Here is a 25,222-nt window from a genome sequence, read left to right as displayed (position 1 = left end):
GTGAATTGAAATCACAGAAAAAACTCGAAAGAATATTTTCAAGTGTTGAAAAAATATTTGTTTAAAAGTTGAAGTACTGAAGCTTTGTTCAAATTTCAAAAAAAGATGAAATCAAACGATATTTGAAACATCTTCCCTCAAAGGCCTTATAGTATGCAATGCTCGTTACTTCTTGAAATATGAAAAAAAAAATTGAATTTTATAATTTGAAAGTTTTAGTTCGTGATTCAATCTTGTTAGCGGTTTAAAATAAATTGAATGAATTAAAAAAATACATTAAATTTTTTTTACTGAAAATAACAAGGCGTCTCCATCGCTTATGAAAAATGATATTTTTTTTTTAATTTTTTTAAATAATTTTTTTTTTAAATAATTTTAAATAATTTTTTTAAAATTATATTAAAATATTTTTTTTAATTTTTTAAATAATTTTTAATAATTTGAATAATAAATAATTTTTAAAAAAATTTAAAAAATTTTTAAAATTCAGTTTCTATTTTTTTTTTTCTTTTTTTTCTTTAAAATTGGCTATCTTAAGAAGAACATTTTTAAAGCTTTTTTTTAAATTGTTTAATAAAATATATTTTTGAAGAAAAACCTGTAAAAAAAGTTATTTTCCCATATTGTCTAATGGTTAGGATAACCAACTTAAAAAGTTTTAAAAAAATCTTACCTCTTTGTTCCTTCATTAATTGAAAAATTTTTTCTCATGATTTATGATGTTTACATTTTTTTTTATTAAAAATTAAAATGAATTTATTTTTATTTTATTAACGTTTTGTCCAATTCGAAGGTCTTTTTTGACGTCAAATCACAAAAAAATCCTACAATTATACTTTCTCGTTCACTTACAAACTAAGATTTTTTCAATATCTTACTTTTTTGCTATATTTTTTTATTTTTTCAACTTTTTTTTTAATAATCTCCGTAAATATCCAAAATTTCATAATAATAAATATTTAACTTTTGTCACGCAAAATGACTTAAAAATTAATCACCAAAACTTAAAAAATATGGCTTCTTCTAATTTTGCTTTAGAAATTATTTTTTTCATTTTTTTTTTCTTATTTTTAATTAATTAACATAATTTGGTGGTTGATGATGCGCTGTAATAATTCTCGCCGTATTGTGAATCATGCCGACGATGGCTTCAGTTGTTCTTGTGACTTTGTTTCCGATTGCATTGATAATTCCCGCGATAGGTCCTTGAGCGCCTTGTTGATTCGGGGGCACGAAGAAGTTGTTGATCAAATGATTTGAGTTGAAAAGCTAAAAAAAAACAAATTTTATTAAAAATTTATTTTAAATGAAATTTAAAAAAAAACTTACGGGTCTTCGTGTTGTTTCCGTATCTTGTCCATTTGCAGTTGGGCGAGTTCTTATGAAGAAAGGTCTGCCTGATGTTGGAGATGAAGCAGGCGGGTAAGTGCGTCGCGGAGGATCGTTAGTTACCATTGTGCCTTCATCAGTATCGCCGAAACGATTTGCAACGACGACAGGATTTGAGTTTGACGTTGAAACGACATTAGTTGTCGATAGAGGGCGCTATTTTTTTGGAGATAATTTTATTAGATTTTGAACAAAAAATTTTTTTTCAAAAGCAAAAAAGGAAGTTAGTTATGGAAATAGGAAATGTTAGTCACATATGCCTGATTCAAAACCAAAAAAGTGTATTGTCGTTTTTTTTCTAAAAATTTCACTCTGGCGGTGAGAATTTGAATTACAATTTCAAAATCATTTTAATAAAAATTTTATTTTAAGAAATTTTAATATGAAAAAATTAAACTTAATGAATTAGCATTGGGAATTAAAATAAAATATTAAATTTTTCATTATATAAAAAAAAATAAATTTACAAAAAAAATATTTTTTAGTTCAAATTCTCGCCGGTAGAGTAAAATTTAAAACGACAGTTACGATAAACCCAAAATTTTGAACACAAATATTTAATAGGAAATATTCAAACCGTCTCGTCTGTGGTTACAGATGTTTGCGGTTCAAAATCATCATCTAAAATTGCATTTGTGCTTGGCGATTCTTGAGAAGTTACAGAAAAGTCATTAGATACAGTTTCGTCAGCGGTTTCATTAGAATTGGAGGAATTATTAATATTGTTACTAACACTGGGTGCTTGCTCAATGGAAGGACTTCGTGTGGGGCGTCCCTATACAATTTTCAACATTAAAGGGAATTTTAACAAAAATCATCGGAAAAAAGTTACTCACAGTTGTCGTTGGGCGCGTTTGCCTTTGCGTCGTTGTCGGAGGTCTCGTTGCTCTCGTCGTCGACGGAGGTCTTGGTCTTCTCGTTGTCGTCGTTGTTGTTTGAATAGAATTCACCGCGACACTATTGATCTGCGTTTGATCTCTGTCGAAACTGTCATGCCCGCCGATCTGATTGAAATTCTCTTCATCCAAATACGCGAGGAATCTGCGATGATATTCGCCGGTTTTGTCCCATTTGTCACGCAAGGCATTGTAATGATTCGGATAACGTTCATACAGATTCCGGATCACTTTGAGCGCATTTTCCTTCTGAATGTTCGAACAACGCCCACACTTTGTTCGCAATGCTTCTGGCAAGATTCCTGCAAAAAAAAACGAGATTTTGTGTTAGATAAGTTTTAAAATAGACAACGGCGGCGCCTGAATGTCGCAATAAAGTTTACAAAAAAAGAGTTGTTGTTGCATCGATCGCTTGACATTGAAAATTATAAACATAAAAACCGCTTTATTTTAATAGAGATCTTTTCTGAGAGCAGCATCTTGATTTTTGTTTTTTGTGGATTAATTATGCAAAATTTTTAAGCGAATAGATGCAAGGATTTTGATCATTTTTTGTTCGATCAAAAAAAAAAATTACTTGAAATTTTTGTGACCTACTTGATTTTAACAGAAACTACCTGCAAGTGAGCAATTAGTGCATTACTTGGTTCAATGAACATTTATTATTCAAACTTGACCAAAGTCCAAAATGACCCACTAATTAAGTTTTTTTTTTATTTCTTTGCCCAAGACAGAAATTTAATTAATGTTTTCTATTGCGAATGTTCACGACGAATGACAACAACAGTCAAAAGAAGTAAAGTAGAAGATGATTATCGCGCAGTTTTGTCATTCAAAAGAGTTAATGTCATTCATTGTTCATTGTTTGTTTTTTTTGTCACAAAAATAAAAAAAAATTTAGTAGTTTTGTGATTTTTGAATAAAATTTACTCTCATGAGAAGTTTTTTTTTAGAAGAAAAAAGCAAAATTTGAATTTTTTTGTTTTAACGGAAATTTTTTAAATTGACGTCTGTCAAATTTCGTGTTTTTTTGAATATTTTATACTTTTTTGAAGTTTTTTTTTTGAAAAATTTTAATGATTTTGTTACAAAAAATTCAAAAATTAATAAATATGAAAAAAAACGAAAAATATTTCAAAATGACATCTGTCAAAAATATTTCAAAATTTAATTTTTTTTCAAATTTTTTTGTTTTAACGGAATTTTTTTTAAATTGACGTCTGTCAAATTTTATGATTTTTTTGAATACTCCATATGAACTTTTAAATTAAAATTTTTTAAAAAAATTAATAAATTTGAAAAAAACGAACAATTTTTCAAAATGACATCTGTCAAAAATATTTCAAAATTTCAATTTTTTCACATTTTTCAAACAAAATGTCACAATATTTGCACCTTAAAATATTATTTCTTCAAAAATGTTTGTTATTGTGTCAAAAAAAAAGATCCAAATTAATCATTTTTTTCTGTACGATGTGAAATGCATCTGAATCGCATTCACAACCTTGAACCAGAAATCATCGAGATCATCTCTCAGTTTCTTCGTGATCAGTTTAATGACCGTTTAAACGATTTACAACATCAATATTTCACAAATTTATCCATTTTTGTGCAAGCAAACAAAAAAAATACTTTTTTGAAAGTTATTTTCGTAAATACCATCTTGTGATAAAAAATGTCGATGAGACACTCCTTCGTAATTTTATTTTTAAATTTTTGCACATCTTCATAACTCTTCTTCATGGCGCCAAAATTTCACATTTCTCTTTTATGTCATCTTCTTATTGTTAATCACTCGATAAATATGTAAAAAATAGTTTTTTGAATTTGTTTTGACTACGTTTCTAACAAAAATATTTCGCAATGTCGCGTCGTCGTCTCGTTTTTGTGTCGTCATGATTTTCTAAAACAAACACTTTCGTTCACTTGTCGTTTAGCGTAAATTGGGGACATTTCATTGACTGTTCGTTGTTTTGTTAAAATCCGCATAAAAAACTGTTAATTTTTTCATTTTTGGTTTTGTTTACATTTTTTCGTTCTTTCGATCAATGTGTGTCAAATTCTTGTCTTTTTTTGCAAATAAAAATAAATTAAACTGTAAATTCCTTTGTGAATTCGATGAAGTAGCAAGAAAGGTGTCAATGATCGTGATCATCATCGATAAACGACCTTCTTATAAAAATATTGAAATTTAATTCAGGAAGCAACGAATTTGTTGCAAAAATGTAAAAAACAAAATATTTTCAATAGAAACCACCTACAAAAAATATACAAATAAAGATACGAGAATACTCACTTTTTAAGTCTTTTCCTTCCGGAGGACAAGGTTTTTTGTTGAGGAGGCAATCAACGTAGTTAGTGACCAAACGATTGCTCGCCAATATTGTGTCGATGTCTAAATTGTCATATCTGAAATATTTAAAAAAAATTAATTTATAAAAAAAATAATTAATATTTTATTTAATTTTTTTAAAATTAATAAATAAAAAAATTAAACTGAAAATATTTAATTTTTTTTTTAATTTAAAAATATTAAAAAAAAAATTTCAAATTAAATTTCAAATTATTTATTTAGATACAAATTTTATTAAATTCAAAAAAATTAAATTAAAATTTTAATTAAATTCAAAAAAATTATTTTAATTTTTTTAAAATTGGAAAAAATTAATTTAAAAAAATATCTTTTGTTTGAATAATTTAAACAAAATTAAAATTTATTTATTAATTTAAAAATAAATTATATAAATTTAAATTTTCATAAAATTTAAAGAAAAAAAAAATAATTTTTTATTAATTAAAAAAAAATATTTTAAATAAAATAAAAAAAGTTAAATAAATTTTAATTAAATAAAAATAAATATTTTTTTTTTTAAATAATAGAAATTAATGTCTTTTATTATTTCTTTGAAATGATGAGAAAAAGTTTGCATGTCAATTATTTTAATGAAACGTTTGACCGAGTTTAAGCTCTAACCACGAAGAATGACTGATTACTTTTTTATTGTGCTAATTATATTCATTTTGAAGTTAAATTATGAAGAAAATGCAAATTGCTATGTACTGCATGTGCAATGATTTTGCGAATTATGGAAAAATTTTGATGTTGCATTAAAGTTAATGATGTAATAATTGGCATATTTCACATTATTAATTCATATTTTTTATGAAAATTCAATTGTTTTCTTTCTTATTTTGGTTTTATGAAAATGTTGCTTTGTCATGAATATTTTTTTAGATTCTTACGAGATCAGAGATTGGTTGAAGAGTCACGCAAAGCATAAATTTTTGAACATTTGGATTTGACTTATATTTTTAGTTATGGTAAAAAAATAAAATTTGAAGAAAATTAAAAAAAAAATTTTTAAGGCAAAATTTCACTTAAAAGAGAAAAAAAAAAATTTTCAACGAATTTTTGTCATTCTTTGAAGAAAAACCCTACAAAACGATTAAAATATTCCAAGAAATGTCATAAAAATCGATCACATTGACGTCAATGGTAATCAATTAAAACAATTGAATTGCTCTGTAAACCCCCGAGAAACATGAAAAATTGTCGCGGATACAAAAATCACGTACTTTTCTAATTAACATCAATTGAACTTCCCATAATAATAAAAGTTTTATTGCCTCAAGCAACAATTATCATCGTCTAACGTCAAGATATCAAGAATTTTCCACAGAAATGTGCTTCGAGCTTGAACTTATGTGTTCCTTAAAACACACATCGATTCGATGAAACAACCTCAGATAAGCAAAGTCTTCATAAATCTTCTCAATGTAATTATTATTGTGCTTCGCAGGAAGTCGTGACTCGCAAAATGCAACTTTACGTCTTTTTTTACGTTTGCAATCAGTCAAGTAGATTTCCGATTTCTCGAAACAAGTTTTGGATTTTTCTGGGTTTTGATTTGTTTTTGTTTACATTTCAAAGCTAAGCAAAACAAAACAAAAACTTGAATTTGAAGTGACGCTAAGCTTAGAGTTTGTACTTCAATAAACAATTTTTTTGCTAATTTGCCCTGAATACCCTTGAAAACTTGCACGACGACAAATCTCGAAGTTGAAGAATTATTCTGCGATCTTGTTAACCATCAAGAAACTTAATGAAATAAACGAGATAGGATCGGTTTGTTGATCGAGAGTTAATTGAGTGTGAAATTGATCAAGTATTTTTAGAATTTTTTGCCGGCTTTTTAACCTTCTATGAGGTTTGTTTTTATTCAATTCGCAATGGAATTAGATTAGGCTGATGAAATATCGAAAAATGTTTCAGAATTAATTTTTTTTATAAAAAATTTCACTTTTTTTTAATTGTCTTATATTTTTTTTAAGAAAAGTTTGAATTAGCAAAAAACGATTTTCAAATTTTCAACTGTCAATTTTTGAATTGACATTTATGAAATTTTTCAAATAATTTTTTTTTAGAAATTAAAAATATTTTTTTATTCTCAAAAATTTGCCAAAAATTAGAAAAAAAGTTAAAAATAATTTTTTTAAGAAGTAAAAATTATTTTACAAAAAAAAATTTTTAAACTTCAAAGTATTTTAAATTTATTTTTAAAAAATTGATATTTCATCTAAAATTTCTCTATTAAAATTATTTTCTTGTATTTTTCGATAAAAAACTAAAATTTCTAAAAATTTTAATTTTATAATGAAACATTTTTCCTTATTGCATTAGCCTGTTAATAGTTTATTGTGACATTTGTTCATATAAAATACACACCTGGCACTGTATAACGTCCTTCCGGATTCCTCTTGCAACTTCACACTGTTGATACAAACTGCAGCAAGTGTTGTCACAAATGTCCATAACTGTTTCATTTTTTACAAATTATTTTTTTTCTGCTTCTTCTTGTTTTTTTTTCACTTATCTTATTTACGAACAGCAATTAAGTTTAATGGTTTATTAGTTTCAATTTTTTTCAACACTTCACATAATTCTCTTCTCTCGCAGTAGGAAATTTAACATTGAACTTGTTTTTTTTTTGCACAGTGCACTTTTTTATAAGCTCTTACTTTTTTTGTTGTCAATAGGAGAAGAAGGCTTGAAACTGGCTAGAAGAAAAAAATTAAAAAGAAATATTGTAAATTAATGTTAATGACGATAAAGAGGCAAAACGATCGTTTAACGAGGTTGTTCTTGTTGCTCGTAGATTAATGATGAGACATTTTTAATCATAATAAATAATAATATTGTGAAAAAAAACTTGGCACAAAAAATTTCATATACAAAGGAATTTCTTCATTAAAAAGTTTCATAGCAAGTAATTAATGTCCATTAAAATTGAAATAATCAACTTTGTCACTCGTATACTTCACGATTCGATGATTTTTTGTAATTCCATGCTTCCAACATGTGTAAAAAAATATTTGTAAGATATTTCAATTACAGCTTTTTTTACGTTTCTTTCAGTTAAACGAGTGCTTTCAATATTAAATGAGTAATAAATTCAAAAATCAATCTGTGTTCAATCAAATGTGTCATCGCACGTGTTTAGAAAATCTAATGAATTTTTAATTAATTCTGGTTTTTAAACTGATGTAAACATATTGAGCGGTAAGTGTTTAAAGCTGAAAAACTCTTTAATGTTTTTAAATTGACATTAAATTTTATCAAAATTACTTTTAAATATAAAATTAAAAAAAAAATTTAAAAAAAATAATTGAATTAAAAAATTTTCAAATTTCGATTAAAATAAAAATTAACTTATTATAAAAATTAATAAAATATTTTCAAAAAATTAATTAAAAAAAATAGCGAAAATGCGATTTTCAAATTTTTTAACTGTCATTTTTTGAATTGACATTTATAAAATTTTAATTAAAAAAATTAATAAAAAATTAAAATTTAATTAATAAAAGACTTTTCGTGATTAAAAATCTTTAAAAACGACGCCCCTGACTTCTTGACACAATTCTTCACGAACCATCCATGAGAATTTTGTCTCAAATTATTCATTTTTATTGTTCATGATGCTCAAATGCACAAGATAACTTCAGCAACAAAAAAAGTTATGCACGACTCTATTAGATACATCTAGAATTTAGTAGTATGTAAAAATTCCTCACATTATTTCTCATATAAAAATAAAAATGAATTTATAAAAAATGTGTTAGTAGTGTGTGTATTTAATTTATGTGCTTCTCTGTCGTAACGCATTACAAATTCTTGAAAACTTCCGTTTTAAACAGTTAAACTGTACTTTTTTCACTATTATTGTATCCGTTGCTACTGTCATATTTTGAAATATATTGTAGAAAAAAAAATATTTAATAAAAAATGCAAACGTTCACCGATTTGGCAAACAAGCAATGAATGCAAAATCGAAATTTAAAAAAAAAATGTGAAAAATGCTTTGTTAGGGAATTAATGCGTTCTCTATAAAAATTTAATGAATTTTGTCAAGGAAATAATTTTAATCGTGCAAAACTGGAAAATCAAGTAATTTTTTTTATTTAAATTTTTTTCGTAAAGTTCTAATATGACGTCAATTGTTAAACGAGCGGAATGTCCATAAGTAAGATTTTTTCCGTTTTCGATTAAATTCCTGTTTCTATCAATCATTATCACAGCTTTTAATTGAATTTTAAAGGGGACATCAGCAACAGCAGACAATGTGTGATTGTGCGCTTGCTTGCCGCTTCATTGTCAAGAAATTTGCATTTAATTACGAGCAAACACACACATTTGAGTGATTGTCCATATGTGTGACGACGACAGATTAAATCATTTCAATAGATTAGATTTCAATTAATTCGAAATGAGAGAACAATTGAACGAAGGACGTGTTTTCAGCGCATTGAACGAGATTTATTGATTTATTTTTTTTACGATTTTTACGATCATCGTCTAATATTTGAACACGAAATTTCCTTTTTCGCGGCGAACAACCTTGTGCCTTTCTATTTGTTTTGAGCGGCAAATTGCGAGTTTTGGTCAACAAAAGAAATTAATAATATTTTTAAAATTGTGTCAAGATTGTTGATTTTTTCAATGATTTATTTCGCCCACTCGAGAAAGTTCACGAACTCTCATCGCACTTCTCTTTCATCTCACAGCAAATGAACGAACAAATAAATTAATAAACGCTGAAAAATAAATCAAATATTTACAAATAAATTAACCACAAAAGTGGTGCAATATTCGTATCGCAAACAAAAAAAAACGAACACATGTAAATGACCAAACACATGTTTGGGGTGTTTTTATTAAATGAGTTTGTCAATAAGTGCTCTGTGGTAGGAAAATAGATAAATTTTACTCTTTTTAATTAAATCTTAAAAAATTAAAAAAAAACAAATTAAGAAAAGTTTTTACTTATTAAATTTAATTTTTTTCGACAAATTAAGAAAAATAAATCCATAATTTATAAAAAAAATAGATTTTTAATTAATTAATTTATTAAAATTTAATTTTATAATTTTCTTAAAATTTTTATAGAATTATTTTAAATTAAAAATTATTAATTTTAAATTTATTAAATTCAGCAAAATGGGTCTGTCATAATGCCAAATAATAACCCTAAATATAGTGACCAAATTCCAATGAAACTCATAAAGTTTAGGACTGATGTCGAGACAGTGGAATATATAAAGAGACATAATAATCGATTAAAGTTTGAAATTGGCAATCCGGAGGTTAAGTTCACATCGGAAAGTATCAAGAAACAAAAATTCGATACGGTAAAACTGATTATTTTTGTAAAAATTGTTCTTAAAATTAATTTTTTTTCTCCAATTAAAATCTTAAGTTTAAAAACGAAAAAAGATGGAGGTCGTGCAAGATGGATGAAGGATGCAATGTGCCTAAAAACTAAATTCTTCATGAAGTACAAAAATAGTGAAAAAAAAATTTTTGAAAATGCATTGGCATTTCAGTATATGATTCATAAGAAGTGGCATTTATGTTAAGACTAATTGAAGTATTAATGATTTTTTTTTAAAGTCAGGATGTAAAAAAAATAATTTCAGATTTATTGAATTTATTGAATAGCAAAGCGAAATTATTGCGAATTTTGCTTTCTTTGAGAATGAATTTCTTTCATTTGAGTTAATTTTTTAAACAATTTAATTTCTTTAGCTCAGATTTTTCAACTTTAATATTTAAAGTAATTTATTTCACATTTTTATCAATTTAATGAAATTTTTAATTTTTTTAAATATTTTTTTTGATGTTTTTAAAATTTTTCGTTTTAATATTTCTTTCAACTTCTCAATAAATTTTTCAATTAACAAAAATTCGTTTTTAATGTTAAAAAATAACTTCTATAAAAGTAAAATTCATCACTTTTCATTCCGCAGTGCAACATTACATGCTCTTTTTTTAATAAAAACACATTAATCACCCATTAATATGCATGAAAATACCGGCTAAACTTCTCTCACAAATTATCTTGAAATTTCGAACTGAATTCAAATTTAATTCGGAGATGCTGTTGCAATGCACGGGTCCACATTTCAAGTTCAAACTGCATTTGAAAGTTATTTTAAACGAGTTTCAAATATTTTTCGACAACAAATCGAACGAGAGCAAAGTTCATCATCATCATCTCGCCCATCTTCATATTTTTTTTTATTTTTTCGCTAATAATGCTATTTAATATTTACTGAAATATGTTAATTTTTTGGCAAAAACTCATTCACTGTGAATTTAAAGGTCAATATTATTTTTTTACGACGAGTGGACAAAAATTCAAGATTATTGACAAAAATATTGCGAAATCTGACAAATTAATCTTGATTGAAAACCGTCTACGAATAGAATTGGATTGTTTGATTTTTTAAACTTTTATTTTTATTCTAATTTGCGGTTTTTTTTTATTGATGTCTGATTCGAATTGAATGGCGACGCCCGCTTCGTTCGTTGTACTCTAATTATCTGTTTGTTTATTATTAATTTTTGGCGAATTTCTGATTCATTCTTTTTATTATTTTTATTTATTTAATTTTTTTTGGTAACATGATTCACTAAATTCACTTAAAATTCATTAAATTTTTTTTTGCTTGAGTGATTTCAACACGTGTAGGATTTTTTTATTATTTTATTTTTTTTTATTGAAGCAACAAGAACTTTTTTTCCTTAAAAATTATTGAAAAATGTTTGTCATTACCACAAAAAAAATTTTTTAACGCGTAAATTTTTTTTTAAGTCTTTAAATAAAAAAGTTTATGCGCGAAACTTTTTTTCAAAAAAATATTTTCAAATGTTAACGTTCAAGACGTGATCACGATCGTCGCTCACATTGTACTAAAAGCAAATATTGATCATACACCAAGTCAAATAGTATACTCTCGCTGCTGTTTTGCTGCTGCTTCAAGTTTCACCCACACACGGGCTGCGTTAAGCTACGGGCGAGTACTGCGTTGTTGTGAATGATCGATCAAAGCAACACAGCAAAATGTTATTGTCTACGAAAATGGTTAGACTTGAGGAACTTAAAATACGATTGGATGAATTTTTATGCGAAATTCATTTTTTTGTATGAATTTTTGTTCCAAATATTAAAAAAGTAACTTTTGACTAAAATTTTTTTTTTTTATAGAAATGCGTGTGAGTTACTTCAAAAGCAATAAAAATGCAATAAATTCTCAAGGGAGTGTGAATAGACAAAAATGCAATCTCTCCAAATGCCTAAAATCTAACGGTATTTAAGAAATTTAAGAGATTTATGATTTCTTCTACTTATCAAAATTACCTGAAGGTGTTAAACTCGCAAGATTTCTCTTGAAAAAAAATCTCTCGATCGTTCATAATTCTTCTTGTATCCTCCAGCAGTCATTTTAATATAAATTGTTATTTTTCAAAACAAGTTCAAATTTGCATAAAACAACAACCGCATCGGCTTATACATCATCTACGGGCAATTTCTACATTAGAAGCATTTTTCCATGAAACACGCAAAATCCCTTCAATTCACCTCTGAAAGTTTAATAACCGAAAGTGAAGCGCATTTGTTATCTCAGTAAAAAGTTTATTAACCGAAAGTGAAGTATTTAAAACTTTGTTTTGGTCGTAAATTAAAGTCGCCTCCCATCCAAATTGCGTCATATCATGGGTTTTTTCAAACGAAACTGCAAAAAAAAACATCAGAATAAACAACATTAATTTTGCAGAAATGACAATTTTTTGGTTATAATAATCTTAAATTTGCATCTCGCGAGACTCTTTCTGGTTTTTTATTTTTTTTTTCGGCGAATAATAAATTATTCATAAAATTTGCACAGAAATCAAAAGTCCTCGTGATAAAAAAGTGCAAGTTTTCCGGTTTCGATGGCGTGGTGTTGAAAAAAAAAACAAGTTCTAAACATTGACACTGAAAAATGATAAATTAATGCTAATCTTGTATGAAGATCATCTCGTTTTAATATGAAAATATGAAAAGGTAATAAATAAACATTCACTTCTGGGTGAGTTTTCAAATTGATAAAAAAAATATTTTTGAGGAAGTTTTGTGAATATTGATGAGTGAGATGGATTGCATAGCGTGAGGGGTAATTTTTTCTTTGAATTTAAATTTAAAATAATAAATAAATTAATTCATTAATTATTTATAATTATTATTTTTTGAAAAAATTTAAAAAAAATAAATATCAATTTTAAAAGTTTTTTCTAACATTTTTTAAAAATTTTTTCATAAAATTTTAACTTAAAATAATTAATAATGAATTAATTTAATTAATTAATCTTTTAAAAAATTAAAAAACAATTATTTAAATTTTAAAGTTTTTTTCAAACTTTTTTTTATTAAATTTAAACTTAAAATAATTAATTAATTAATCAACTTAATTATTTTTTAAAAAAATATTGAAAAAAAATTATTATTTTAAATTCTTTTTCTAATTTTTTTTCCATTGAATTTTAATTTAAAATAATTAATTAAATTTAAATTTTAAATTTTTTTTAATTGAAAAATTTAAAATAAAAAAAAAATAAATAATTTTAAATTTTTTTATTTTCTTTTTCATTAAATTTAAAATAAAAAAAATAATTTAAAAATTTTTTTCTAACATTTTAATTTTATGCACTTGAAGTAATTCATAATTTTCATATAAAAACCTTCTTAAATTTTTTTTTAAAATATTTCTTAAAATTTCAATTTCAATCAGGTCATTCTTAAACAAAAAGGATTCTCAAAATTATCTTCAATAGTCCTTTTGTAAAATTATTCGAAAATTGTTCAATTTAATCTTATTTTATCAAGTCAAGTATTTCCAATATTTGGTATTTCTCGTATAATTAAGGAACAATTGGTTATTGTTATTGAATTTAACTTTGCATTCATCCTTGATTCCGATTATTGCTTCTTCACAGTTTCTACGTGTTAAAATTTTAATGTAAAATAAATTACTTCCATCTTTACAAGAAGTAAACAAAATCCAATTTGTTTACAAAATTTTAAAAGCTTGAAAATAAACAAAACGATTAATTTTTCGTTATTTTGTGATATTATTAAAAATTGTACAGGAAATACTCTAAATTCTGTAATTAATTGAAAATCAAATTCTAAATAATTCAGAGAGAGAAAATAAATACCTGAGCACAGAAAACATATTTCGCATAATAATGTTTTAATTTGCAATAATAATTAGAGTTGAACAAAAGTTTAAAATAATAATTGCGAACTAAATACGGAAAATTCGTCGAAAAGCAATTAAAAGTCTTTTGTACTTATTTCCCGTAAAATGCTTATCATTATTTTAATTTTATGTCGGTTTCGAGTTTCGTTTACCTCTTCGTTCTATTGAAACTTTCGAATGACATAAATTAATTTTATATAAAAGTTGATTGCTTTTATTGATTTATTTTTCCATTTTCTTGCCATAATTTCGAGTATTATAAAGATTTTTGCCAAAACCAACCCAATTATTGTTTATTTACTCTGGATTTATAGTTTAATGAAGTCGCTATTGTTCATAAAGTTTTTCACAGGAAAATGCTTGGAATTCAATAGAACTAAATTATCAGCTGTTATACCCCCATAGCAGTTATTGTTATTACTAAATCCTTTGCCTAAAATGTGTCATTTACACCCTTTTTCGTCTCTTATTCAATTTTTGGCATGAAAACATCCCAAATCCTTTTAATTCGTATATGGGTTGTGTGTTTGGAAGTTTTGTCATGTTTTAACATGCATGAAGCAAATCAGCTTTAGTAAAACATTGTTTTAATTTTAACTATGCACACATCGAATGTAAAGCTCGCACTGATTGCTTGTAAAATTTTGTAACACAAAGAGTTGTTTTTCGTTGGTTTTTCATTCCGAGCGGTATTTGTTCATTTTGAAGTGTGAAATATGTGAAATATTTTAGGAGTAAATTTTCGGATTCAAAGGAAGGATTTAACTGTTGAAATTGTGTTGTTGTTTTGGGTTAGATTTTTAACAAAAAAAAAAAAAAGATGAATGTGAACAGCTAACAAGCTGAAAATTTTTAAATTGATTCATTTTTCTTGTGAAAAAATTAATTAATTTTTAAATATAAATTTTTTAAAAATTTAGAAGTAAATTATTAAATTTTTCAATATTAAAATTATTAAAAATTTTTAATATAAAAAAAAATTATTTTTTGTGATTTCTTAAATTTTTATTTTTATAAATTAATTTTTTAATTATTCAATTTTCAAAATATTTGAAAATTATTAATTTATTAACATTATTTTTTTTTTATTTGAAAAATATTTTTTTTAATTTTTTTTTGTGATTTCTTAATTTTTAATTATTTTTTTTAAATTTTTATAAAATTATTTTTTTTTAAATTTTTATTAAATATTTTAAATCTTAAAAAATTTTTTTTCTCGTTATTCAAATGAAAAATTAAATATTATTCGAGAAAAAAAATTAAATTTAGCCGATTATGAGCTTAATTTTGAATTTGCGACATTTCATTGAAAATTTTTACACCTATTTTTATACTTCTTGTAAAATCTAAAAATTTTATCTTTTTTTTTAATTTTTATTAAAAATTCAAAAATTTTTATTAAAAATTTAAAAAAAAAAAAAAATTTTTATTAAAAATTAAAAAAAAAATTCAAAAATTTTTATTAAAAATTTATAAAAAAATGTTTAAAAAAATATTTTTTTTAAACTTACCTAATAGCAAAAAAAATCTAAAAACAAACGTTCTAGAATAAATGGAGAATAAATGGCGAAAAAAATGACCTTCAAAAATCGATCATCACGTGAAATTCCGCGAAGACGATCAACATTGACCAAGTTCTTCTCAACTTCTTCTTCACATATACACGTACATCGAGAATGACCTCATCCTACAAAAAAACTCACATTATTTACTTTATCAACCAATATTGTTATTCAATAAAACCGGCAATAATAACAATTTTACCCCTGAAACCAAAACTTAACATTACTCTATAAACAGACACAAAATTGCAAAAACATTTAAAAAAATATTTATTTAAAGCACAACGCGACGGAGAAATCAATCGGAGAGGGAATTTGTGGAAGGGAGACTAAAAATATAAAAAGTAAATTTCACACTTCGAATTTCTGTCAGTTTAGCTCGAGTGTTAGTTTGTAGTGGTTGTCTCTCTTTTTATTTTTCTGAAAAAATTTACATATCAGGTGAGTTAATTTTTTTTTATGAATTTTATTACTACAAATTTCTTGTCATGTTTACAAAAAATTACATAATAAAATCACACCGAGCGCCGCAAACGAGTTTCGAAAAAGAAAAAAAACCTGTCTCATTGATAAAAATTTCGGACGTGTTGAGTTTATTAATGTCACGAACGAAACTGTTTCTCTCTCGCGCGCGCGTTTATGTGCAAATTTTCACAAGTCGCGCGATTTTTTTTAAAATTTACTTACGAATGTGTGTCAAACACGATTTGCGGTGACAAAACGACAACAAACCAAGAAATATTTAAAGTAGGTTAATTAATAACAATATTGATTCAACAACAAAAAAAAAAAAAAATAAAAAGTTTGTGTCAAAAAAGAGCGACGCTCAGTTATGTAAGAAACTGGAATCTTAACTTTGTTGCTATCGGCTGTTTTTATTTCTTGAAAAAAAAAAAATCTGATGACAAAAAAAGTTACTTTATGAAGAAAAGTAAATTAAAATGCTCCTAATTGAAATAGTTTTTCCTGAGATAGCGAAGGTATTAAATAAATTCAGCTGAATAATTGAAGGAAAAAGTTTATCGTTGTAAGAAATTTATTTACTGCCGGTCGTTTTTCATCCAGGCAGAGTAACGAAGAAGAAGCAAAAGTTTAATTAAGAATTTTAGGGGTTTCCAACAACTTTGCTGAAAACTATTTCGTAACAAAAACGAAAAGTTGAAATGTTATGGGGACATGAGTCAAAAGCAAAAACTAAAATTTGTTACTGTGGAATGCTTTTGAAACAGTAATGACTTTATATTGCAAAATTATTATTGCGGAAAAGGACAGAATGCCAATAAAGTCATTAAAGCTTGAAGGGAATTTAATGAAAATATGACAGAAAATGAAAATTTTCGAATAAAATTGCATGTTTTTGATTAAATGATGAAAATACTGCAGAATTAATAAAAAAAATTATTTATGATTATTGAAAAATTTTCATGAATTTTCAATATTTGTATAAAATATCTCGTCTTTTTATCATGATTTTTCATGTTTTAAATTAAATTTTTAATTAAAATAATTTTTATAAATTTTTCTATAATTTTTTTTTTTTTTTTTTTAATTAATTTTTTTTAAAATTTAATTAAAATTATAAAAAAAAAATTTTAAATTAATTTAATTTTTTTTAAATTAAATATTTTAATTAATTAATTAATTTTTTTAATTTTATTAAAATTTAATAAAAGACATTTTTAATTAATTTATTTTTTTAAATTTAAATAAAATTTAATAAAAAAAATTATTTAAAATTTTAAAATTAATTAAAAAAATTAAATTAAATTAAATTAAAATAATTTTTAAATTAAATTAATTTAAATTTTTTAAATTTAATTAAAATTTATTTTAAAAAAAATCCAAAATATATAAAAAAATCTTAACCTTTAAAACAATTCTCATGAACTTACCTGAAAAAAAGATTTTCCAATCCAAAATAATCCTTTTGTAGATTTTCATCTTTTTACAATTTCACCAAAAACCAATAAATGTTTCTTTTCAAAGAGAAGTTTTCCAAAGAATTTCTAACCAACTAAAATCCTTTTGATGTTTCACAGGCAATAAAATGATTGATGTGTGATGAGACGATTAAGTTCTTTTCTCTTTTCGTTTTTTTGTAAAGCGAAATCTTTCACTCACTCAATTAAGTCATACATCTCTGTCGTGTCAGTTTAATCGCCTTTGAGCCGTTCCTTTTTTTCTGTACTTTGTAGCAACCGAGCAATAAATCTCCTGATTGATAAGTGTGAAGAACGAAAGAATGAATAGAGAAAATTTTCTACGAAATTTTTTACTGTGATGAGATTATCTTTGTGTGTTGTGTTGATTAAATGAACGAATAAATCTGAAAAGAAAGTCAAAAAATGATATTAGGGACTAAAATGTATTTTTTATGAGAAAATTTTAATTTTTAATGTAAAAAAAAATTTTTCGAAAAAAATCTTAACTCAAAAAAAAATTAATTTCAAATTTAAATTAGTTAATTTTATTAATCTAATAATAAAAATAATTGAAAAAAATATTTCAAATTTAAATCAATAAATTTAATTAAATTAATAATAAAAATAATTAATTAAATATTTTTTTAAAATAATATTTAAATAATTATTTTAATTTTTTTAAATTAATTTAATTTATTTTTAATTAATTAATTTAAATAAATTAAAATAATTTTATTTACTTGAATAAAAAAAAAAATATTTTTTTTAGAAAATTTAATAATAAAAAAGAATGATTATTAATTAAATATTTATATTAAAATGATATTTAAAAAAATAATTTTATTTTATTTAAAATTAATTAAAATAATTTTATAAAAAAAATAATTTAAATGTTTGACGCCAAATTAAATTTTTTTTTTTATATTTTTAAAGGCAAAAGAGTTAAATTTATTTTTTTTTTATTGAAACGCATTTCAATTTTCTATAAAAAAGAAAAAGTATAAAACTTACCCAATAATCTCCTTTTCCTCTCTTTTCACTATTTTCTCGTATTTTTATATTTTTCGTTCCAAGTGTCATAACTTTTAATCCGTTTTCGGAATCCTTTTCATCTAAAAAAAAAAAATAAAAATGAAATAAAAATTTAATTCAATAAAATCACGAAGAAAAAAAAAGTTTCACATTTTCACGTAATCACAGTCAATAAAAACGAATCTCTTAATGCTCTTTGTGCCGCATCAAAAGGAATCATTTCGCAGATTACATCAAACTATTTGCTCAAAAATCATCAAAGCCTTGCGTCATGCCGTTCAAGAGAATCGCTCAAGCTACAAAATTAAACTTTAATGAGAAATCAAACATTATTTTCTAATAAATAAACCATTAAAAGAGTTGAATTACCTGAACCGTGATACCTTTTCTCCTTTTTTTCTTTCTTTTTAATGCAAAGGGCAATTAGGTACCATCAACCCATTTTACAAGACACGAGACACGACAGAACAGTTCACCCTCATCACATAATTTAATCTGGTTATTTTTTGGATGATGGTTTGTACGGAAAAAAGGTCGTTTTATAATCCATCCGACGACGACGTCGGTTCATGAACTTCCTTAAAATAATATTTTTTGTCATAATCCAGTGTTATTGCAAACGAGTTTGTGTCTCGTCTCATTGCGCTTGCATAACAATCGTCTTTCATGTCTCTTGTCTCACGGAACGGAGAAAAGTACCTGCCACAAGATATCTTTAACGCACCATAAATTACTTAATTTATGCCAAAAGTATCTAGTTTTTATTTTTGTTTGTTTGTCTGGCTTCGGTAATTATTTTTCTCTCTCTCTCTCTCTCTCATTTCGTCGTCGTTCATTATCGGTGACGAGACGTTGATTGACAAAAAAACTCGTTTTAAAGTTTCATTTTAAGGGCTTGACAGAAACTTTGCACATTCGAGTTTTGTTGTTTCACGAGAAAAGTGCCTCGATAAACTAAAAGAGAAATAAAAGTTCATTTTTAATTACTTCCTAACTCAATAAACTTTGTATAAACAGAGTAAGTAACAAAGTGCAAGAAAATGACAAGGAAAATGTGTACGACGAAGAACAAGGGAAGGAAGCTAATTAAATGCTTCGATGAATGGAACACGATGTTAGAAGACATTTTGTGTTAACAAACATTATTCAAAAGTTTTTCCACTAAAAAGTGCATTTAAAGAGTGTTTTAAAGATAAAACTTTGTCGTTTACCTCTAAAAACTTGAAAATGTTGAAAATGGAGCTTTAACTCAATCCATCACGAAACAGCATTCGCATCCTTTGCAGTAAATCAAAATGGGATTTAACACACATACTCAACAATAAATTATTCCGAGTTCTCTCTCTCTGTCTCGGACAAATGTTCAAATTTACACAAACTCGTATGATTTGTCTGTTTGCGTTCTAAGCCATTTGCCAAATGAATGCAGTGCATGTTAGTTTACATTTACTCGGATCTGGAAAATTAATATATTCGGGTTTCATGTAGATGTTGTCGAGTATATTTGCACGGACATTTGTTATGCAAATGGGAAGGAATTAACAAAGTGACCATAAATTAAAACCAACGATAAAATGGGAGAATGACAACAAAGGATGTCTTTTACTTAGATTGTCACAAATTTTAAAGGATATGTGAAAATTTGTGAAAAAAAATTTTTTTAAATTTTTTTCCTAAATTTCAACTTGTTTAATGTTACTTATTTAATGTTACGTTCAAAATCGATTTTAGCAAATTTTAAAATCGGTTTGAGAAGTTTTTAAAAAATTAAATTTCTTAAAAATAAAATTAAATTTTTTTCAAAGAATAAAAAAATTTTTTTTTTTTTTTGAAAAAAAAATTTGGAATTTTACTTGATTTAAAAAAAAATTTTTTTTTTTAAAAATTATTTTTTTTAAATTATTTAATTGATTTTTTTCATAATTTTTTAAATAATTTGATTTTTTAATAAATAAAATTTGAAAAAAATCCTCTAATTTAGGTTTTTATAAAAATCATATCAATTTAATTATTTAATTAAAATTATATTATTTTTATTGTATATTCATTTTTTTAAATTTTATACTTTAAACTTCTAAAATAATTTTTTAGTTAAAAAAATAAATATTAAATTAATATAATTTTAATTAAATAATTACATTTATATGATTTTCATAAAAATCAAAATTTTTAAATTTTTTTCAAATTTTAATTAAATTTAAAATATTTTAAAAATGAAAAATTATATTAAAATAAAAAAATAATATTTTTTTTTAAAAAAAAAATAATAATTTTTTTATTTAAAAAAAAAATTATTTTTAATTAAAAAAAATTATTTTTATAATTTAATAAAAATTTAAATTTTTTCATTGTTAAAACAAATTTTAAATTGACGAAAAAATTGAATGTCTTCATCTTTTCTCAAAAATTTTTACATCGCTTATATCGATGTTACATCGACTTGCCTTTTAAAGAAAATATTTCAAGTTATTTCGAACATCTGCTTAAGATATCTGATGCAGTAAACTTACTTTGAAGGTATTTTACATTGAAAATTTTCATTTTCTGAGTTGTCTTGTTGAAAGCGCTTTAATTTTGATGATGTAAAACTGCATAAATTTCTTTAAAAATAATATTTTCCAAAAATGAAAAAAAAAACTTCGTTTAAAATTCGTTTAAATAGGAAATAATGACTTTATAGTTGTAACTTACCTGCCAAATATTGATCATACAATTTTCTTAGAATCGATTGTAAACAATTCTTGTTCAAACATTTTCTCCGTATCACTATCCAAACTTTGAATTGCTAATGATAGTCAAACAAGTTACAGTTCATTAAACTTCCGCACACATCAAATAATCGCTGTTTCAAGCACTTTTCACTGCCACGCTTGACTGCTTCATGATTTTCAATCAAAATTTAAAAGCTGCAAAAAAAATTTGTTTAAAAAATCAATCGATACCAACCACAATAGAGGCGGATTAAAATTTATAATCCTTTTTAGTTTCATGCCAAAATTGAATGAAACGGATTGCTGCACACAATTTTTGACTGACGGTGTGATTCGCGTTTATTTCGCGTACCGCAAAGTTAACTTTGGGTTAGCGTGCCTCTTGATTCGCAAATTATTCGAGACTTGATGGAAATGCATGTCAGGCTCCGTTTCAATTTAAAATGCAAAACAGTAAATTAAAATGCTGTGCGTTTCCTTGTCACATTGCCTGCTTTTGTCGTAACCAATATGTTACACGAAAATATTTTCGTATCAATCACTCCAAAACAGAATAAATTGAATAATTGAGATTCACATGACAAAATTCTCGTGTAAATTTCGAGTTATTGATGATGTGGGTTTTAATTAAAAATTTCTCGTTGCAGATTCAACCCCGCAAAATGAAGCGATTCGCATTCGTCACGGTGTTCATTGTCCTCTCGGTGCTCCTGCATCAGGCGTATTCGCAACAAAGCCCGAAGCAGAAACAGTACACGAGTCGCTTCGATAACGTGGATGTCGACAAAATTCTCAACAACGACCGGATATTGAGCAACTACATCAAATGTCTGTTGGAGAAGGGTCCCTGCACGCAAGAAGGACGAGAACTCAAAAGTAAGTAGCGTTCGTTTGATCGTTTCCCTCGTCATTTTACGGGCGCGCTGTCATTAACATGATTCCGAGCAATTAAATGGATGAAATAACTTTTTCTTCTGTTTATCGCTGTTCCCATAATCATTAAGAGAAATGCCGAGGATGTAATGACCAATAATGGGCTTTTAATGATAACAAATTTCGTTGCCCGCATAAACTCGTTCTCGTGCTGAAAGACAAATAAATAAATATTATTGCACTGGATGTCACAAACTCGCAACCTAATAAATATAAATAAACCACAGAAACAGAAATAAGAGGAAAGACAAACAAACAGAAAATGACAAGATAAACAGAGAGAAAGGTTATAGACCAATCAATTAACTCGCTTGGAGGAAAATTGAAATTGCGTTTGTCGTAATTTTATGATGAGCATTTAAAAAAATCTTAAAAATCATAAATTTTTGATATTCGAAATTTTCGTATTAAAAATATCAAAACTTATATTTACAATTTTAGAAGAAAAAATTTTTAATTTTTGAAAAAAAAAAAAAAAATTTTTTTTGAAAAAAAAAAAAATAAATAAAAAAAATTACTTTAAAAAAAAAATATTTAGGTATTTGAAAAAAAAATCAGTTTTAAAAAAAATTCTATTTTATTTATTTTATATAAAAAATTTTGAAATTTTTCGAAATATTATTTATTTAATGGCAAAAAGCTCGAAATATTTTTTAAAAAAATTAATTTCAGAGCATTTTTTCATTCGAAATAAAAAAAAAATTTTTCAAGAAATTAAAAAAAAATCAATTTAAAAAATTAAAATAAAAAGTTATTATAAAAATTTAATTTTTAATTTCGAAGGAGAAAAAACGCTCAGAAATTATATTTTTTGATTTTTTTTGAAAAAAAAATATTAACTTAATAATTTTTATAGCATTTAAAATTTATTTTGAAAAAATGCGGCATTATTTTTTCTAAAATTGAAATTTAAAAAATTAAAAATAATTTTTAATAATTTTTAAAATAATTTTTTTCATTAGAATTCAGTTTGAAAATAATTTTCATTAAAATTTAATTTAATTAATTAAAATTAATTAATTTTTTAATTTAATTGAATTTTAATTAAAATAATAATTTTTATTTTAAATTAAACTTAAAAGTTAAAATTGCTTAAAAAATTATATTTTACCAAAAAATTGTGACATCTTTTATATTTTTTCATTATAAAAACTCTTCTTTTGACTTACCTCTTATTAAAAAATATGAAATTTTCCTTTTTTTCCATAACTCCTCATTTATTATATCCCTCCTTTGTTGCTTGAGTGATAAAAACAAGCCACGTCAACACATTAATTTTGTAGTTTTTTCCATAACAAATTATTTCTGTGTCGCTTTTCCCCCGCATTTCTTGTTTTTATGCCTCTTACTGTTCTTTTCTTCCCTTTTGCTAAACAAACAAACACAAAAAATGACTGTAAATAATGTCACTGAGTAATCATCTGGGTACAAAACAACATGCTTTTCCGTAATAAGCTAAGTTTTCCCTGAATTGAGGCATATTTTTCACAGGAAGCGAACGTTGATGCGTGAAAATTATCTCGAGCTCATGTTACAGAGAGATAAACAATTTTTTCTTCCCTTTTGTATCTTTTTAACAATTTGTGGTTGAGTTGAAACCGTTTTTTTTTCTTTTTGAGACAAAAAGTGACAATTTCTCTCCAACTACAAAAAAAAACAAAAGTTATTTAATAAAAGGTTATAAAATTAAACCAGAATCATTCGCAGTCCCAGTTGATTTATGTCAGCAAACTGTCACAAAATATCACAAAGCATGCAAATGTATGCAAATTTCCTTCCATCTGATGACGTTGATGATAATTTTATGCATTTTGCGCGGTGAAATGCACACAGAATGTATTCATTTTGCCGGAAATTAATTTATCATATCAGTTATTCACAACGAAAAAAACATACGAAATGCCATCGAGTAACCTTTTTGTGGTTGATATACATTTTTCATGGAATTGAGTTTTAATTGAACTCTGAAAATTGAGTAAAAATTAATATTTTATTTTTTTTTTCGCAGAAACTTTACCTGATGCCTTCCGCTCCAATTGCGACAAATGCACGGAAACTCAACGCCGCAACGCACGCAAAGTAATTTTCCATTTGCAGGACAAGAAGCAAAAGGAATACGCCCAACTTGTCGAGAAATACGATCCTGAAGGCATCTACCGGGAAAAATGGACAAAGGAAAATCAACAATCCTAAAGAAAAAAATAATAATGACAGATACTTAGATAATAAGATTGAATTAACTTTGTCTCAATATCATCGTCGTCTCTTGAAAGGCTCGGAGTTTGTCCATTCCTTAAGACAAAACACGCAGAAGACGATGACAGAAGAGAGAGAAAGAAGAAAATTAAATGAAAAAGTCCACCTTTTATACTTTTTTTCACGTTTTTCATTCGCTTGATGTGATACTTTAGCATAACGGACATCAAGGGATATCTCAACTAAACTTTTCTTTACACTTTCCGGTAGATAGAAGACAGACACGATGCTAATGATACTTAATAATGATGTTGCTACTCAACGTAATTCGTATTATGATCATCGACTGTCTTTTACTGCTTTTATTATTTTATAAGCAAGTTTTTACAAGAAAATGAAAAAAAAATGTTATAAGAATTAAGATAAGACAAACAAAAAAAAATTAATTGAATAAAAAATATATTTTGTTATGAAACTTTTTATGTTTAACCGTCGTCATGAGAAAATGAGTTTTTTTCATACTTTTTCAGAGGAAAAAATTAAAATTGTGTTGATATGCAATGAACTTTACTTTGTAAGTTTTTTTTACTGATTTTTTAAATTTTTACAAAATTATAAAAAAAAAAATTTTTTACAAGATAAAATTTTTTTTTAATTTTTTAAAGTTTATAAAATGATTTTTTTAAATTCTATTTATTAACTTTAAATTTTCACAAGATTAAAAAAATATTTTTTCTAATTTTTTAAAGTTAATAAAATTTTTTAAAAAATTAATTTTATTAACTTTAAATTTTTAAAAGATTAAAAAAAATTTTTTTTTAATTTTTTAAAGTTAATAATTTTTTTTTTAATTAATTTTATTAACTTTAACAAGATTTTTTTTTTAAAATTTTTAAATTTTTTTAATAAAATGATTTTTTTTAAATTCTAATTTTTTTTTATTTTTACAAGAATTTATAATTTTTTTATTTTAATTTTTTTTTTAATTTTTTAAGTTAATA

At 24.6% G+C, this 25,222-nt stretch overlaps 2 protein-coding genes across 5 annotated transcripts; one reads left to right on the top strand and one right to left on the bottom strand.

Annotated features, from left to right (window-relative positions):
• Positions 1-781: 781 nt before the first annotated feature.
• On the bottom strand, positions 782-11,524 carry LOC134829269 (uncharacterized). 4 transcript variants are annotated; one of them, XM_063842281.1, is made up of 8 exons: positions 11,399-11,521; positions 7,305-7,343; positions 7,012-7,230; positions 4,582-4,694; positions 2,226-2,587; positions 1,967-2,164; positions 1,330-1,545; positions 782-1,269 (listed from the first exon to the last, which is right to left on the bottom strand). In XM_063842281.1, the coding sequence occupies exons 3-8, from the start codon at positions 7,107-7,109 to the stop codon at positions 1,075-1,077; spliced, it is 1,182 nt and encodes a 393-aa protein (XP_063698351.1). In that variant the 5' UTR covers positions 7,110-7,230; positions 7,305-7,343; positions 11,399-11,521; the 3' UTR covers positions 782-1,074. The 4 variants fall into 4 exon arrangements, with proteins under 4 accessions (XP_063698351.1, XP_063698349.1, XP_063698352.1 ...); XM_063842279.1 differs by having other exon boundaries at positions 7,012-7,339; positions 11,399-11,524; XM_063842282.1 differs by having other exon boundaries at positions 2,123-2,164; positions 7,012-7,339; positions 11,399-11,524.
• Positions 11,525-15,818: 4,294 nt separating this feature from the next.
• LOC134828350 (ejaculatory bulb-specific protein 3-like) lies at positions 15,819-24,648 on the top strand. The gene is made up of 3 exons (XM_063841292.1): positions 15,819-15,868; positions 21,740-21,968; positions 24,034-24,648. Exons 2-3 carry the CDS (start codon positions 21,755-21,757, stop codon positions 24,216-24,218), a joined length of 399 nt encoding a protein of 132 aa, XP_063697362.1. The 5' UTR covers positions 15,819-15,868; positions 21,740-21,754; the 3' UTR covers positions 24,219-24,648.
• The last annotated feature ends 574 nt before the right edge of the window (positions 24,649-25,222 follow it).

Source organism: Culicoides brevitarsis, chromosome 2 (assembly GCF_036172545.1).
Source record: "Culicoides brevitarsis isolate CSIRO-B50_1 chromosome 2, AGI_CSIRO_Cbre_v1, whole genome shotgun sequence".
In the NCBI taxonomy this organism is placed as follows: Eukaryota; Metazoa; Arthropoda; class Insecta; order Diptera; family Ceratopogonidae; genus Culicoides; species Culicoides brevitarsis.
Note: the sequence above shows the minus strand (reverse complement) of the source record. Positions and strands in the feature narration are given on the sequence as shown.